The sequence below is a fragment of the Passer montanus genome, unplaced genomic scaffold (assembly GCF_014805655.1).
Source record: "Passer montanus isolate IOZ18808 unplaced genomic scaffold, ASM1480565v1 scaffold2, whole genome shotgun sequence".
Classification (NCBI taxonomy): Eukaryota; Metazoa; Chordata; class Aves; order Passeriformes; family Passeridae; genus Passer; species Passer montanus.
The window spans coordinates 18,003,900-18,022,314 of record NW_024366591.1 but is presented as its reverse complement, the minus strand read 5'-3'; the positions used below and the strand labels follow the sequence as shown (position 1 = coordinate 18,022,314).

The following is an 18,415-nucleotide window of genomic DNA, read 5'->3' as shown; positions in this document are numbered from 1 at the left end:
GAATGAAGAATAATCAAGTCTAGCAAAACTTCCTTGACTTGGATGATTTTATGTAATATGAGAATTACAGTAGCACTTGAGACCCAATGCAATCAGGTGTCTGTGCTGGACATGAAATACACCCGTGATGTTTTCACCCCTCACCAAAGACACTGAAGTGGCTGGGACAGTGAGGATGGGACCAACACTAACCTGTTGGTAACCTGAACCAGTAACTTGTTCAGTAGCCTGAACAAGTTCATGCTGGGATAGCTTGCCTTTGGTTAGTTAGATGAGTAGTGGTAGTGCCAGCTTGCTTCCTGCTATTCTGTGTGAAAAATGGCTTTTGTTGGAATAACTTTTATTATGCATCATCCTCTAAAGGAAAATCATGTGTTGTTCATGGCTCCCACAAGGAAGAAAAACAGACACCAGCTTCTTACCCAAGTAACAATTTGATGCCTCAATGTGGTTTAGAACCTTCCTCTTTATTTTCAGCTTGCTATCTGAACTGTTGTATGTTCAGAAATTACAACACATGTCTGTTTCACAGGAGTGACTATGAAGAGATGCCTCTTCAGAACGGCCAAGCTATTAGAGCCAAGTATAAAGAAGAGTCAGACAGTGATTGATTGACTGGTTTCAATGCAGACAGACTTGTGCATCTGGAGTTCATCCAGTTCTGAAGTTTTCCTTGTTGGATAACTTCTTTGAGTTCCTACAGTCTGCTATCATCTGAACACCAACTCCCAGGAAGGACATCCTGTTTCTCTTTCTGTTTACAAGGATAAAACTGAGAAAACAAGTGATGGAAATGGTTGTGGTGAAAACTGAAGAATCCAAAATTTTTACATGTCTTATAAAATGCCTAATAGCAGGATGTCTGTGGACTAAAATCTTTGTCTATTTCTGTTTTAAAGTCTCACAGATTGTATACTGCGTTTCAAATTGCTTCCTTGCTGCTCGGTTTTGGCTTTTTTTTTGTTTTGTTTTATTTTCTTTTCTTTTTTCTCTTTAGGATGATGTACAGCATACTGCCATTCATCTCTTGCATTTTGCATTAGCTGTTTTGTATTCTGTCCACCGTGGTATGAAGTGCCTCATTTCCCTTTCAGTTTTCTACCTTAGCCTTTTGAGCTGGAGGCAAGGAATGAAGTGTTTTGTTTTGTTTTTTTATCAGTGCAAGAAGACACTTTCTATTCTTCCTTCAAATAAGTGATACAGACTTAAGGCCATTTTTAAAATACGTGTCAGTAAGTTTACTGGATTTAGAAGTGCAAGATACGGGCAAATAGGCAAGTTGTAGTGGGCCAAAATATTCTCAGTGGTGCAAAATTATTTGTATAATTATGTGTTTCATGACATGCTTTACTGCTACAGCAGAAGTGTCTCTGTTGTTTTTTTTAAACAGCCATTTCAAATCGAAATGCTTCAGCCACAACAGATCTCAGAAGGATGCCAGTACTGCCTTTTTCCTGGTCTTCTTGTATGCTGGAGGAGATTGACACTTACAGAGAATAGAGTGTGAAAGTTTTTTAAGGAATTACAGTTTCAAATTTCCACACATTTCATTTTTAGAGTTTTTTTCCCTACATCAATTTTCCCTTAAGTTGTATTTATAGATAGTTACTCTACATGCTAGGAACAGTTGTGGTTGCTCATATACTGAATGTGTCTGAGAGTCAGCTTGTGAGCATGTTCTGTGCACAGTTCAGCTTCTTTGTCATACCAGTCACCACCTGTATGATGGGAACTTTTACTAGCACACGTTGTGGTTATCTGTATTCCAGTCTGTGCTGGAACAAAGTTATATGGGAATTAAGTATTCCTTGTACAATGCTGCTGCTTCTCTATTTAGAAGTTGGTTTTCTCCTACACCATTGTTCGGTTCTTTATTTAAGATGTTTGTTTGTAACTACTTTTGTTTTCAGATACTTGACCTTTCTAAAAGTATCTCCTTTTTTCATGTACTTGCAACAGAGATTTACTCTTGTAAAATTTCTCTGCCCTGCTGCTTTAGAAGATTCCCAAAAGCACTGTTAATCTACTGCATTATGGTGCTGGGTTGCACTAGGGAATTGTGCTGATCATTAAAGTAGTTTAAGCAGAATAGTGCAATGAAGTCCTGCTAGACTTGCTGAGTCATTGGGGAAAAAGGAGATTTGTTATGCTTTAATGCAACAACTGCTCTAGACTGTGCCCATTGCAGTGACCTTCTGGTGGCTGTTCAAGATCATGAAGGGGAGGCTGCACAAGGCAGCAACTCACTTAGAGAGGACCAAAGGAACTCCAGCTTCATGTGGTTGTGCCCTGGCTGTCATAGAATAGTTCAGATTAAAGCAGTGCTCTGCTAAAGATGTGTTGTGAGACATTGTGTGCGTGTGAGAGAGAGAGGGAAGACTTTCTAAAATTATGTGGAGCTGTGAAATTTTTGGAGAGTATCTGAAATTAAAACCTTTTTGTGCCAGGGATCATTTCTTTGTTAGAAGCCAAAGCACTGTTGTATGGCTAAAGCAAGGAAATTACTGGGGAGAAAGAGCAGGTTTTCCCCTTTAACTTCTTACTCGGTATTACTTTAGAAGAACTTATAGGAAAACACTAAAGAAGTAATTCAAGTGAGTGGTGGTTTTCTTTCCAGAAAACTGTAGTAAAATGCACCTTCAGCACTTCATTTGAGACTGTTTTGAAAGGGTATGGGAGATGCTCTGTATCCAGAGTCCATTGTCATTTTTCCTGTTTCTGAGATAACTCTCCCTATTTCAATTGCAGAATCAGACTTGGCAACGAATTTGGCATTGTTTACATAAGCCAAATCCTTTCAAGTTCTGTTGGAGTAACTGTGGGTACAGGAAGGAGGTTTTCAAAAACTGGTATTTACGCTATTCTTACATACCCAGATATTTTTCCTGTGATATTGTTTAATTTTCTCCTAAATTGTTATGAAAGAGAAAATTTGACCAGTGTGCAAAGTACACCAATGCTTCTTACCACAGTCTGAACTAGTGTTTACAGTTAACTCTCAAATAGTGTCATGCCTTGGGATTTCATTAACTAAAAACCATATTTTAATTTAACTTGGAGATTATTTTTTCTAAGCTGTTTTCAACCCATTTCTCTTGCTGTTTTGTTTGAATAAACTTCACTACATCACTACATTCACAGTGGAAGTAGAAAAGCTAAGAATGGGAAATGTGTACTTAAATAAGTATTTCACTATGAACACAGTGAGAAACTAATTTCTGTGGTTATTTTTAGAGATTATATTTAAGCAATTTTTTTGCCATGCAAAATAGGTTTCTATTTTGGAAGTGCTACAGTGTTATGGTAGCTTGGTTGAGTCACTGTTGCATCAAATTCAATACACAGTAAGATGGCAAAAGCAGTGAAGCAGGTGAGGAACTAGTTTTGCCAGCAAGACTCCTCTTATTTCCATGATTGGAGAGCAGACAGTATTTGAAGCATATTCCAATATGGGTTGTAAACAGCTTGGGAGTAGGTGGCATAAATTCACCTCTGAGTTAAAGTATTGAAATCCAAGGGTTAAACAGAAGAAATCTTTTTAGGAAGCTAGCCTGGCTTTCCTTTTATTACTGCTAAAGTAGTTATTTGCATCACTACTGCCACTGTACAAAACAAGAAATGTACACAGGAAGGCCCCACAGCACACAGTGATCCTGGCCCTAAAGGAGACATCACCCATTAATTACTGCAAGACTTCCACATACACAGTGATTACAAGGGTCTTCTAAGAAATCCATAATTGAGTGCAAGCCAGTCATACCAACTACTTTCTGTAATATTTGCTTTACAAACACAGCCAGTGTTGAAATTGGTGAAAACTTTCCTAGGATTGGCAGAGAGGCAGCCTAAGGCTTGACACTGGTGAGAAACAGCTTGTGCATTGGATCTGTGGTACCAGTACTGGGGAGAGCAGTTCCAGCTAGGAAAGACTTCGATCTGTAGTCTTTCTCTGAGCCAAATGACAACATTTCATCCATAGTCACCCCACCCATTTCCTTTTGCTTATGCCAGTAATAACTTTTGCATTACTGTAAAACTTTTTTTAGGAGTTTGTAAATATGTAAAATGAAAATATGGAAAAATTGTGTACCAAAATGGTATAAAAATGTGTAAGATAAATGCTCTGTTTAATGAGAAGCTGTAATTAAATGCTGCTTTGAGAAAGTGTGCATGAGGACATGTTAAATATTGTGTGTAAGTTGTGCTAATAACAGCAAATTATCCATTTATGTTGTAAAACTTTATGCTAATGTGGAATATGAAGGAAAACTGAATATTTTACTTCAAGAAAGTTTCTTTGAAGACTTTATGTGCATAATCATTGTTAAATATGTTCATAATAAAGTTTTATATCTTTATATCGTATCCTAGGTTTATTTTCCTTCTACTGCATTTTAGTTTCCTTCTCATAAACTGTTTTCATGACTTACACATATTTTCAGTTTACATGCATTTTTAATGCATATTTAAGCTTGGTTAATTGCATAAGGATGGGATCCAAGAAGCTGTGTCATTGCAGATGTTTTGTATCGTTTATTGGAGTTTTTTTATTACCATGCCTGGACTTAAGGGACCTACCATTTTCAAATGGCTTCACAGTGGCTTTGCCAAGTCTGCTGTGGCCACGCTGGCAGTGAGAATTCCCCTGATGAATGTTAATAGCAGTAATAAAAAATAGGTTTAGAGATAGTGAAGATGCTGATGTCATTCACCAACTTCTTACAACTGTATCTTCCAAAAGTCTGCTCATAGCTGGTAGACTGCAGAAGTGATCAGCACATCACTTGCTGTTTGGGGTGATGCCATTGCTTATATCAGCTCAAGGGGAGACTGAAATCTGTGCTGAATAAAATGGCCACAGCCTTCCCAGCACAAATGTATATCCAGCTTACTGCTGGCTGTAGTATCAGATAAGGTGGTGCTCTTTTAGCAGCAGCAGTTAATCCTGGAGCCATTTCCTTAGGTTATAGCTAACACAGGTCAGTCTCCTCTGTGGCAGTGACAGTAAAAGGCTTCCCCCTTCCTCCTCCTCCCCTGCAGACTGGCACAGCCATGCCCCTCATTTCTGTAGCTGTAATCATATAAAGAGCCATTGCAATAAGCAAGAGACAGCAGACTGGCTGTATAATTACCTTGACTGCTCCATCCACAGTTTGGGTTTATTTTTTTAAGGCAAATTAATTACCTAGAGCCAGGACTCTGCCAGCTCATCACCCAAATGCTTTACTTTGGCTGGGAAAAGTGCTTGAAACTAAGGTGTTTGAAGGCAATGAAAATTTAAAAATCAGTTACTGTAGAAGACCAAAACAGCAATTGCTATGCAATTTTAAAGAATAATCATGGGAGTGGGAAACCAACACCCAAAAATCCACAACCTCTAAACCCCTTTCTGTAGTCCTAGAACTTATATTGGAAGTGCTGGTTATTGCTCACGTTTAAAACCATCTGTAAAACTGTATCTACCTTCCTGTAATGCAGCTCCTGTTTTAATGCAACAGGAGTTTCTCTTCCCATGCAGCCTTTACAAGCATCTCAAACATTTGTTGGGTTTTTTTGCAGCTCAGCATATGCATGAACCAACAAACACCAAAAGATCAAGGGATTTGCTATTATTAACATGAACAAAGGACAAGGAATGTCTGGATGGCTTGACCAAGATGCAAATATTGACTCGAAGTGCACAAAACTGTTTCTTTTAAGTGTAAATAAATAGTTCAGTAGGTACTACACTGCCAGCATCATTCTGGCGTGATGGAAATTGGAAAAAGTATCTAAGCATCCAGGTGAAAAATTTCCTTAGCAACTCAAGAGGGCAAAAATTTATTATTTTCATTACACGTTTCTCTCTGACCCTGATGACTCTTTTAGGCACGCTATTCAATCTGCTTTTAATATTTTCTTTTTACAGATGTTGCATGATTTCTGACTGAAGACTGAACCCGTACTCAAGCTCTCTTACAGCAAGGGATGTAAAGGATGCTCCTGTGGCTAAGGTCTATGCACACTCTGTATAGCCTGTAGCACTCACCAGGTCATATGTGAAAAGAATGAAGTGGCTTGTCTTGAAGGAGATGCATTTACAGACTGTCAGCAGAATGGAATGTCAGCAGAAATACAGAAGCCTTACAGCTCTGTTAGAAGTCTCAAATGCACCAAGCCCAAATCTGCTGATACATACACCTGTTTTGCTCTTCTGACAGCAGGTATGGGTAGGCAGGAAGAGGGTCAAAACCTTGCCTAGCACAGGGCTTTCCAGTCTGACTACACTGAGTTAGCAGAGAACACATAACACTATGGCAAACAAAGCCTCCCCTGCCATTTGAATTTGTAGAATTACATCTCTCCGGACTGTGGAATCATACTGTTGTGTTAGCAGTCATCTCTCTCTTAAACAGCTCTAGCTGAGAGCCAGATTCTGAACACACTAGACAGGGCTTCCTACAAAGAAGCAAATCACAGATTGCTCACGCTGACTCCAGCCCAGGGATGCTCTCCCACATGGGTCTGTAACTCTTTCAGCTTCATTAGCAGGGAGCTGCTGCTTGCAGAAGCAGCACAGCTGTTTGCAGAGTTTTTCTGAAGTTCATAGTATGCTCCCATTTCTTTAATTAGCTGAAAAAACATTACCCAAGCCTATTCTGAACACTTATTTACTTGTTATTCTTCTGCAACTTTACTCTAGAAGGCAGGAGACTTACTCACATGTTATTTAGTCACATTGCCTCAAGGCAGTTTTTTCCCCTTTCAGAAAGGGTCTTGTTTCATCAGCTACCAGAACTCATCATCTGCATTATCAGCAAAATCCACATGGACTGTAGCAAGTAAGTTCAAGACCTACTTAACACATTCAACTGACTGCAGAAGTGAATGATTATCCAGGTGTGGCTTGCTGAGCACTTCCAGAACGTGAAAAATTTCTTACCCATGTTTGTTCGTAATGACACAACAATGAACGTAGTTATTGTTCCATGCTCTAAATACTATACAAAAAGACTAAACAGGTCCCAAAAATGCAGCAAAATTACTTTTTGATAAACATGATCTAATTTTCTTGCAACTTTGTAGTGACTCTGGCAAAATTATGAAAGTGCTTTTGCACTGTGGTATGTACCTCGACTATCTTGAAGAGAATTGAAAAAACAGAAACTTTTCCCCCCAATAACAAAAGATTTTCATTTAAATGAATCACACCAATGGTTATGAATTTCAATAATTTAATGCTAACCAAAAGTACAAAGTGTGAAATCAGTGTCTCATTTATATTGGTCTAAGAAAAGAAATCTAGAGAAAGTGTTTATACTGCAGCAGATTTCAGTATTAGCACCTTAAAGAGAAGTTTTTAAGTGATAAAAAGTATAGAAAACACTGGTATGGTACTAGGTACAAACATAAAATAACATGTTTTCAAATTTCTACCTTTGAAGAAAAGTTACTAAAAAAATGCATTAAAAACAAGTTGTTCAGGTGTTCACAGTTTGAGTGGAGATGGAATCAAGTGCTGGAATAGAAAAGAGAAGAATGAACAAGGCAATTATATTGCGAGTCCGAAGGCACTGACAATACAGTACATGGTCTTATTTTCCCATCTCACAGTGCAGGTTCCTGCAAATACAAAAATAAGGGTTTCAGAAACATAAGGAAGTTAAAATGATTACATCCATGCCCCTATATGCATTTTCATACTTGTTTCCTTTAAGAATCTTAATAATGAGGCTTTCACAACAGCCAAGCATTTCATATACAGCACAGATAGCATCACAGCCAAATGGAAAAAATACCTAACAGTATGCTATTACTTCAAAACTACAGACCTGGGTGGGAAATATGCTGCCTAGTCTTAAAGAGACTGGCATTAAGGTGCTAGCTGGAAAATCCAAGGGTGGTTTTCCTTACCGTCACTGGAGTTGTCCCAGAAGCAAGAGCTTGCTGTATGTAGTCCAGCACCATTCTTTTGCATAATCACACAGGTCACTGTTAGTAGAGAAGCTTTGATTAATTTCTCACAGTTAGCTCCATTTTTGCTCAGCTTAGCACACATATACAAACACAGGCAAACATGCAGGCTGGTGAGTAGTTCACAGATGAGGTTCTGCCTAAGATCTTCCCCCACCCCGTGCCTACTGGAGCACTTGCCTGTCCCAGCTTTCAGAGAAAAGGGGAAGCTGAGCTCACCGATGTACTTGAAGGGCTTCCCCAGCTTTGTGAGCTGGCTCAGGGTTTGTTCCACCACGCTTGTTGTCCACTGGTTCACTTTGCTGTGCTGGTAGGCATTGCCACCGATAGCACCCTCTATGGCCTGCAGGGACAAAGAGGTGAAGGAGCTGCACTGTCAGCTGCAAGGCACCCATTAAACTTTCCAACGTGGGCCCATACCCACAGAAAAATCCTAAATACTGCTGGTCCACACTGGCTGTTGGAAGTGTGTTCAATTATTAAAAACATGCAGGTCAGAGTCTGAACCAGGCATAGGAGAAATCATCATAGATCCCACCCTCTGTTCATTTTGTGATATTTAAGATCATTTGTAAAGTCCTACAGCCATAGTTATGAAAAGGGTCCTGTATTTAAACAGTCCTGAAGAGAATTAAAAAAGGCACAGTAGTGCAATAGCTCATCCATGCATATTCTTCTATGGAAATTAAATTCCAGTTTTAGAGCAGAATAATTTTTGGAAGACAGACCCCCAGACTGAAACAGAAGACCCATGTAGTTGCTGGTTACTAACAGAGCATAAGCTTCCAGCCAAATAATCCATTTCACTTATGAGGATAGTTTCCCTTTTAAGATATAAATAAAAGTACACTAAACCTACATGTTTTTCATTGGCACATTTTTTCATCACAGAGATTATTTTAAAAATAACCACAAAATTGGATTCAGAATAGACAGTAACATGTATTAAAGCATGTGTATTCAATGTGTATACAATTTGACCAAAACAGTTATTTTGCAACAACAAAAAGACTGCACTACTCTACAAGAGGAATTCCAAATCCTGCTAGAAATTTTCTAGACAGAAAATTCACGTTTCTTAGCAACAAGAACGTTCAATCATTCCAAACAAACAAGAATTCACTTTGGAGAAAAGCATCTTGAAAGAACACAGTAACATGTGTATGCAGACAGACACAAAAAAAGCCTGTGTTTTACTAAAACATAAAATCTATTTCTGTGGTGTTTAACATCAAACATCCCTCTAGAAATTCTAAAAGGGATGCACTGCAACCAGAGAGGATTGTATGAAATTACTTGGATTTGCAATATATATCACAGCTAAAGCTTGGTATCATTTCTGCTGAAGTCCACACACTGGTTAAATCCACAGTTACCTGTACTCTGACAGCAGCCTATCTAGGAATCTATTACATATCAGTTATCACATTTTACTGAATGCCTTTTAGTACACAGCACACAACATATGAAATTTCTACACCAGCAAAGTGAAAATGTTTAAATTACCTCTTTAATGATGCTGCTGACTTCATCAACAAGGAAGGAAGCCTACAGAAGAAAAAGAATTTTAAATAATGAGTGGACATTCTTCTGTTTATGATGTTTGAGCTCTGTTAAGAACATGCACTAGAAATTTAATTTATCCTTGTCAGATTTCTGGCAAGTCAAAAGATACCAAGTCTGCCTTTATGTGCATATATATGTACTCTAGCTCCTTCAGCCCAGTCAAGTGAACCTTCTTAGAAAAGTAATGAAAAGTAAGAGATGAACTAATATTGGCTGGCCTTTTGAGTCAAGAAAGCTTTCAAATTTTAACTTGGAAGCATTTTAAAATACAATGTATGGCACTTGTGTTCACATGTATTCCCCTTTCCCAACAAGCACTAATGCCTGCACAGCGGGCTCATGGAGACAACCCCAGCTGGCAGTCAAATGGAACTGACATCTCCAGGGCACCCATGTGGACAAGGTATCAGTTCAGAGCTGAAGGAAAAACCGTCTTGACAGCCTCAGCCTAGGATAAGAAAGCTGCCCCTTGGAAACCAAAGGGGAAATGCAGCTCACTGGACCTTCAGCAAGCAGAGATCAAGCACGTGAAATCACACAGTGAAGGTCCCAGCATTTTACTGATCTTAAAACTACCACCCATTTACATGTATGGTTAGTAGTTTATGTTTTCTTGTTTTATTCCCTCTGCTCCTGCTGCCTCCCATGTCAGGGGGTCAGAACAAGCTGCCCCCTCTGCTGGGGCAGCCCCTGACAGGGCCAGGGAGCACTGACCCCATGCTGCAGCAGCGACTCACACCCACGTGTGTCACAGCCTCACCCCGCAAAGCAGGACACAGGAACAGCACGTACAGGCAAACTGGGAGTAAGAGTGTAAAGATGAACCTAACCAGGCGTCAGCTGTTGAGTGGATTGTCACTGGGAGGTCAGTCAGCCTCCCCAGCTGAGAGAAATAACACCTGGGGAGTTACACCAGTCTAACCTCCTTCAATGACATTCAGAAAGATGAGAGGGGTTGATCATTCTCCATGACAGAAGGAACAGCACATCCTGGGAGACAAGCTGGGCAGTTCCTTTTCTGTACCTATCTAGAAGTACAATTCAACATTTTAAACAGCTTTTATGTGCTGTGGCAAATTGCTTTTTATTTTCAGCTTCTTGACTTGCATTTAATTTCAACACACCTCATTTATTTTCATGGTCCTGCATTTTTCAGGTGCTTACATTTTAAGGTGCACCAGTGTGTTTAACCAACTAAGAGCTACAATTATCAAAAAACACTCTCTCCCTTAACACTTACAGAGCTTAAGAATATGCATGGCAGACATGCTATGCTGGCAGACATGAAGACTGCTGTCAAGCAAGATGATAAACCACATACAGTTTTCTTCTTCACATAATTTGCTCCGAGATGCCTTTGGTTGAGTACAAACATGGTTCACACCAAAGTAAAATGATTTAAATTCAACCCAAGTTCTCCAAGGTATTTTGATATCTAATTTGTACTGAAACAATAGAGAGATCTGAGAATTCACTTCCAGGGCTGATGTTACTTTTCCACTGTCTTCCTTTCTTGGAATGATAAAGATGAACATAAATTTCTGATATCCAGATTTGGGATATATGTGCTATAACTGGACTATGAAATAGCACAACACTACCTGTTTTATCACTATGTCATCTTTTAATAAGAAAATTTTAATAAGAACGTATTTCCTTATGTCATCTTTTAATAAGATGACATAAGAATTTTTTTTGATTGAAAAATAAAGGAAAAATAAATCGGTTACTTTGCAGTTCCCCTGCTGCACCTCTCTGGCACAAAGCAGGCAGACAATGTTTCCAAGCCCTTGTTTAAAAGGGCTGCTCCCAGGCAACACAGGCAAACTGCAGAGCAGTACTAGAGCCTTCAGTAATCCTGAATAGGCTTTTGAAAACAGCTGTAAGAATTATGTTCAAGTACGTCAATTATATATTTTTAAAGAATCCGAACAGTCTGTGACTGTAACACAGGCCAGGCCCTGCGGTGAGGGACGAGGCTTTTAGAAGAGGACAAGCCTGACACACCTTCGCCCCTGTCGCTGCTTCGCAGTTGTGTCACATCTCAGTGACACGGAGACGATAACAGTGTCATTTACATATGTAAATGTAAATGACACTCCTCCTTAGCGGGGGGACATCAGGGGGTCATTTGGCACGATAACAGACTGAGACCCTTGATTTATCCCCCTCCGTATCCTGTGGGTGGGGTGTGACTTGTGAGAGGCAGACGAGAGGCTGGGACTCCTCTTTCCTGCCCGAGTCTCGCCCTGCCCGAGCAGCCCCGGCCACGCTCCCATCACGGCGCTCGGCTCTCCTGCGGGGCCAGCCCGCGGCCAGGACACCCCGCACGCCTTCCCCCGCGGGACCGGCAGGAGCAGGGGTAGAAGCCAGAGCCGAGGATCCCAGCGAACACCCGGCCAGGGGCCGGCTGCCCGGGCGGCAGAACAAAGGCCGGGCCCGTCTGCCGCCGGTGCCGGGACACGCGGCTCCACCCCGGGGCAGGGCGACAGGGATGGCGGCGGGGGCGCCGAGGGGTGCGATCCGGGGCGGACGGACACCGCATGAGACCCTCACTGGCCCTGAAAGGAGACGCCAGGCGGGAAGCTGTACTCCGCCTGCTCCCCATCCCGTTACCTCCTCTGCCGTCTGGAACTCGTCCATCTTCCCGGCGGAGCCCCTCTCGCCGCCGCCCCGGCACCGCCCCCGCGCCGCTGCGCCCCTCGCCGCCCGCACTGCGCCTGCGCGCCAGCGCCCGCCGCCGCTGGGCTCGGCCCCGCGCCCTCCAAGATGGCGCCGTTGCCACAGCGACAGCGGGCGGGAGGCGGGCGGGAGATGGCGCTCGGCGGGGCGGCTGTGCGGCTGTCACACGTCCCGAAGGCTGTGGCTGAGAGAGGCGTGGGGGCCGCCTGTCACGGCTGTGCTTTTCGTACAGATAGCTTGGCATTCGTGTTCAGTCATCCAAGAGGTCCTTCCCTGGGAAGTCCTTCCCTGGGGGGTCCTCATCTGCTCCCCAGGGAGGGAAGGAGGATCTGCTTCTTGGTTCTGGAAGCAGCTTAAAAAGAAGGCCTAGGTCATAAACTGAGAAATTTTAAAAGTAGAAAAACTTCCCCTGTCTTTCCATTATATCTCCCCCTCGCCCAGCCGGAGGGGAGTGACAGGGTGGCTTTGGTGAGCATCTGACATCCAGACAGGGTCTGCCCACCACAGAAGAATATCTGAATTCTTAGAGTTCTAAGCAGATTCCATGATTTTTAGCAGACATAGCAAGAACCAGGAGAATGAAATTAAAGGGCACCCTTGTCACACTGCCCGGATGTTGTGTGTGTGTGTGTGTGTGTGCAGTTTACAGGTTGTCCAAAGCACTGATGCTGCCAGCCCCTGCGAGCTGCTCCAGGCCGGGGAGATGCTGCTCAGGCTCAGGGGGGCCTGCATGAACGGCAGAAAGAGTCTGGGTGGAGGAAGAAATACCTTCTTGGGACAAGTGCAAAGGGCTGTGTGGAGGCAGGAATAACCAGCTCTGCAAGTGCAGGACCAGCTCACTCAGTAGCTGTTCCATAGGCACATGGAGCAGGGAGGTGTTTAGGTACAACTTGTCTCAATTTCTTGTATGGTGCTGTTTAAAAAAATATGGGAAAAATTTTTAAAAGGACATAGAGCAGGAATAACCAGCTCTGCAAGTGCAGGACCAGCTCACTCAGTAGCTGTTCCATAGACACATGGAGCAGGGAGGCGTTTAGGTGCAATTTGTCTGAATTTCTTGTATGGTGCTGTTTAAAAAAAATATGGGGAAAAATTTTAAAAGGACATAGAGTCTGGAAGCATGTTCCTATTGCCTTCTCTGCAGTAAGGCTGCATAAGGAATACTGTATCCAGTTTTGGGCATTGTATTTCAATTTCTTGTATGGTGCTGTTTAAAAAAAATATGGGGAAAAATTTTAAAAGGACATAGAGTCTGGAAGCATGTTCCTATTGCCTTCTCTGCAGTAAGGCTGCACAAGGAATACTGTATTATCCAGTTTTGGGCATTGTATTTCAGGAAGGTTGAGGGACTTTCAGCTCTAGGGCCTGAGTGTGCTGACTGAGCAGTTTTGATTCTCTCTCCAGTCCTGTGTCAGGCTATGCCTCCTGTTTCTCCTGAAAAAGGAGATCCTGAGCAGCCACCTCACTCTGGGGCTCTGGGAGCACCCTGTGGGCAGCACCAGCTCCGCTCGCTCCACAGGGATACGGAGGGACTGTGGCTGGGTGCTGAGCACATCCTCAGCCCCATTCCAAGTCTTGTGCTTTTGTTTCCAAAAAACAGAGACAAAAATGTGAGGACTATGGGAAGAGTGAACAAATGGTGCTTGATTGAACAAAAGCATAGATGGCTGTATATTTGGTTATATTCTTAACATGTATAAAATACTGCAGCTGTTTTCCAGGTCTAGGGATGAGAGGAAAAATACAATGAATTAAATATGTGGCAATTAAGGCTTTGATTAAATATTAGGGGGAAGCTGGTAGTAGGGCTAATGTTTTGCAGCCTGTATTTGGGGTACAATTAATCTGTCACTGTGGGTAGTTAGAATCCTCAGCTTACTTTTGGCATCCCATTCAGTTCAAGTTTTGCCTAAAATTAAGGCCCAAATTATCCAAATATGGTGCATAGCTTTATGCCCCACTAACAGCTGCTTTCTCTTCCATGATGCAGTTGAAGAAGTTGATTAAACTTGACATACACAGGTGGAAATGTTTGTACCTATTTAGCTTGATGAGGTTATAAAAATGCAGGCTGCTCAACTTTGCCATGTGAGTAGAATTGCTGTGCTTAGAAATCACAGCTCTTAAAACACCTGACACAGTTAAGAAGGGCTTCTGTGTGGTACGGACACTTTGGTAGAGCCAGGAACAAGAAAGGAGCTCGAGCTGTAAGAATAACCTTTTTTTTTTTTTTTTTTTTTCCCCTCCCTCCAGACTTAGAAATAATTGGGATATAATTTTGAACTTCATTACCCACACTTAATTCTGTGATAGATTTGACTTAAGATGTCCAATCTGAATAATGTTTTAACTTTCAGTTGTTACCTGAGATCAGATTTGCAGTTGTGAGGTAACTTTCTTCTTTTTCTTGCAGATGCATAAAAACTGCATTCTCTTGCATTTTTATCTTTGCTAATTGCTTTATCTTCTAGACCTATGTAGAAAACTGTTTTGTTTTCAGGAAAGAGCTGTTTATGATAGAAACCAAGCTTTCTGTGCAAGTCCTGGAGACATTGAGGTTAGAAGCGTTTTCAGGTTTACGGCGTCAGAAAAAGAAATATGTATAAGTCAAAGCCACTTCTCTTCCTGTGTGTGGCTTGAACACTGAGCATATTTTGATGTATCAGTCAGCTCTTGTAGTCTCTTGTGCTCAGTCTGCTTTTAATGTTAGAAAAACTAATATCTTTGCTTATTGCTGGTAACAAAACCAGAGACCTGGCAAAAGTTGTTGTAACACTGGAGTTATTTGTTGAGTGCATTTGCTTTCAGCTGTTTTGGGGCGCTCCTCTAAACATCCATCAGTGGTTTTGGTGCCCAAAGGAAGGAAAGGGGGTGGAGGACAGCCCCCAGTTTTCTTTAAGGAGAGATAATTAAATAGTAAAACTGCTTTTCAGCTTTTATAAGCAGTTTACTTCCTGGTGTCTCTCTTTGATGGCTGCTGAAGAGGTAAGGGCATCATTTTACTCTATTCTATATGACATAGCACAGGGGAATGCTTATGCTTTTTTATTTACTGGTATGGTTTTTTTCCAAATTGGAAACGGTTTAATGGAAAAACTACATCTGCAACTTAATTGTTTGTGTTGGGTTTAGTTATTTGGTTTTATATGTACTCTGAATTCTGGGGTAGGATGTTATTAATATCACAGACTTAATTTTGGTAAAGCATTATCAAAAAAACTTAATAATTTTCACATGCATGTGTAGGAATGTGAAAGCTAAACTGTTGTAGTCTGGTAGTACAAAATAACACTTGTAGTTTTCTTAACTAGGAATTAATTTATGTGATTGGTCTCAGCAGAACAGAAAATAGCCACACATTGCAGTAGCTTTTGAGACTGGTTTTACTCCAAAGCTTCCTAATCTGTCCCTCGCTACTGATGTGTCACAGCCATCTTCTGGGTTAATGGATAAAGTAATCCAATTATGTCAACTAAATGAAAACTGTGACTTTAGAAGATCTGTTAATTTATAATTATTTAATTGCCATTGTTTTGCTGATGCTTAAGAATCTGAAAGGAGATCAATAATACATTACTTGTAAAATTGCTTTGAGGAAAAGCTTGCTAAGCCAGTAATTTTTAAGTTTAAAAGCTTAGAAAATAAGCTCTTTTTGCAAACTTAATCTAGTGTAAGGTAAGCTTTTTCCTTGATCTTCAGTAACAGAACTACATACTAGTTTATCCTGATAGAAAAAAACCCCATGTTTTTTTGAGATTATACTCTGTGCATGCATGAATCTCTCTTGAAAAGTGTAGCCACACTCATCATCCTTTCTCCCTTACAGTGGCTTTGGGATTTCTTATGATATTTTCAAGAAGTTACTGATCTGTCTGCAAGGTGCCTGACCCTGCATTAATTTAAATATGAAATGTAATAATAAATAATGCTGAATTTATAATTTTAGAAATGGTTAAACAGAATCTTTTTGTGAACACTGTGGTATTACTAAAGTGTTGCTGCTACTTTTGGTTTTACGTAGAAGATGCTCAGCTTTGAGGTTAGCAGACTGTATAAAGCAGCTAGCTGGATTCAATGCATGAACATGAAAGGAGGGCATCTCTGAAGGTTTATGAGGTTTTCTTCCTGTCAAACAGGGTCATTGCTGAAAGCACTTCTTTATTACTGCCAAACATCTACTCTATTGCAGAGGGCTTTGGTGTAAGAGAAAAGTTCTTGTTTCACAATGGTAGAGAACTTTTCAGTCCAATTTGAAAACCTCTGTGAAATAATTACAAGTTCAAGTTTGTTGTGGGGCTGAGGATTCTCTCTCATTTTGGGGGTTGTAATACTTTTATAATACTGTATTTATTCTTAAAGCTACCTCATCATTCAGCTGGATTTTTAAAAAATAATTTGAAGGAGACATCAGATAGTAACTTTCTGGGCTTGCTTAACTGCAGGTGTTGACTTTGTAACTGTTTTACTGTGGCACATTCTTAATAGCTCTATAAGACATTCATGTATTTTGTATAAGATCACCAGAGCAGAGTTTTATTGGATCCACTTAGTATTGACTGTCATGCACTTGCTAGCTTTTACTGATGCTTTAGTGGGATTTTCTGGTGGTGCTCTAGATACACCTGCAATCCTAAGAGTTTATCGCAAATGTAGCTTACACTGTAATGGATGTTTTGGTGTCCTGTGTAGAGCAGAGACACAGAGTTTGTACTGACTCCTCTTTAGGAGGAGCCTTTAGATTATTTTGACCTAAACTGAGTTGATGGTTTTAAACATGCTCATCAATCCCAAGAGGTATTCATAAGGTAAAAGATGAAAGCAAGTGAAGGATGCAGGGGCCTTTGAAAATTACATATATTGTGTAAAAAAAAAAATTGCTCAGGCTTTTTATGTTTCAAATGAGTAATTTCCTGTGAAATTGCAGTTGGTAAGGAAATAGGCATAATCATGTTTTATCTCTGTCTCTTTTGCTTCCACAGGAAACCAATCTTTTTTTTCTTGAACACAAGCTTCTGTGAAATGCTTTGTCCTTTTAGTGTCTCTTGAAGAGTCTTCCATAGACAAATGGAATGCAGCCTGTTTATGTATACATATTATCACCTTCAGCTTTTTCTGCTGGAAAATTAAGTTACTTAATTGGGGAAAGCTGCATGTAAAGTAATTCCCTTCACTGACAAAAATACATTGTCACTATCTGAAGTTTTAGTGGGGTTTTTTTTGGTGGCTTGGCTGTTTGTTTTAAATTTAGAACTTAGTGTTTGAAAATAAAGATCCGGCAATGCCGATGGTTGGTCAGATTCTCAGCTGAGGTCCATCAGTGAAGCATCAGTAACTGCTTTAGGAAAGCTTTGCCTTTCTGTCCTAATGTCTACACCTGCCTAGAGTCTGACTGTGTGTACCTACTTCAGGTTATATCTGAAACTCTTAAACCAGTTTTCATATACACAGCTTTCATATTGGTGTGCTATAAGTGGATTTGGTTTAGATTTCTAGTAATGTGCACTAAATGTAATATCTAAAATTAATGTGGTGTGTAAGCTGGTTTAGGTTGAATAATCATATTCTTTCTTGACTTTATTGCCAAGTATATTAAAATTACTTTGTATTTTAGTGGAGTTTTGCAAAAGTGAAGGTCACAGAATATATGCAAACTACAGCTGTGATACTGTTTCAACTTTATACTTGCATGTATTTGTACTTTATCAGTTTGGGACCAAAATCATTAGTGCACTGAGCTGCACTAGTTGTGCAGCTATATACACAAATAGTATATATCTTAACTTTTTAGTGTCTCTGTGTATTAGCAAAGATAACAGCTATTATTATTGATGGAAGTGATTTAGAGGTCTTTTCTTTTTTTCCTCTTAGTCTTGTGATGTCTTTTCAACAAAATGAGATTATGAAGGGACATTTTTTCTCAAAAATTTTGTCTCAAGCAGTATGACAGTCATGGACCTGTAGGCCTGTATTCAAAACTTACTTAAGCTTTTTTTATTGGTTGTTCTATGTTGACTGTAAAAAAAAAGAAAGTAAAAGTATGCCTGAGTGCTACAGGCAATGTTGAGCCTCTCTGAAGAACAGGACTGTCTTAAAACCTCTCCTGTGTCTGAATTACTGCATGAAAGTTTTGAGAATAAAATGTGTCCTTCACATTTTTTGAAATGTCTTGAAGAGGTGAAAAGGGATAATGTTTGGTGGGGTTTTTTTTCCCTTA

At 40.4% G+C, this 18,415-nt stretch overlaps 3 protein-coding genes across 10 annotated transcripts in view; 2 read left to right on the top strand and 1 right to left on the bottom strand.

The window, feature by feature from the left end:
* The window catches only part of TMEM181 (transmembrane protein 181), a 34,210-nt gene extending 29,852 nt beyond the window's left edge, over nucleotides 1-4,358 (top strand). For both annotated transcript variants that reach the window (XM_039707547.1, XM_039707548.1), the window contains exon 17: nucleotides 533-4,358. In XM_039707547.1, coding sequence (XP_039563481.1) covers nucleotides 533-611 — 79 coding nt within the window. In that variant the 3' untranslated portion in view covers nucleotides 612-4,358. The remainder of the gene's footprint in view (nucleotides 1-532) is intronic.
* A 2,839-nt stretch (nucleotides 4,359-7,197) lies between these two features.
* DYNLT1 (dynein light chain Tctex-type 1) lies at nucleotides 7,198-12,250 on the bottom strand. Its single transcript, XM_039707180.1, has 5 exons — nucleotides 12,136-12,250; nucleotides 9,460-9,501; nucleotides 8,173-8,296; nucleotides 7,894-7,971; nucleotides 7,198-7,602 (listed from the first exon to the last, which is right to left on the bottom strand). Exons 1-5 carry the CDS (start codon nucleotides 12,160-12,162, stop codon nucleotides 7,532-7,534), a joined length of 342 nt encoding a protein of 113 aa, XP_039563114.1. The 5' UTR covers nucleotides 12,163-12,250; the 3' UTR covers nucleotides 7,198-7,531.
* Nucleotides 12,251-14,297: 2,047 nt separating this feature from the next.
* The window catches only part of SYTL3 (synaptotagmin like 3), a 34,450-nt gene continuing 30,332 nt past the window's right edge, over nucleotides 14,298-18,415 (top strand). For 2 of the 7 annotated variants that reach the window (XM_039707436.1, XM_039707429.1), the window contains exon 1: nucleotides 14,298-14,408. The gene's annotated coding sequence lies outside the window, so the exon portion shown is untranslated. Of the gene's footprint in view, nucleotides 14,409-14,892; nucleotides 15,187-17,335; nucleotides 17,359-17,384; nucleotides 17,593-18,415 lie in introns of those variants that run through there. The other 5 variants (XM_039707431.1, XM_039707430.1, XM_039707434.1 and 2 more) reach the window with 5 other exon arrangements.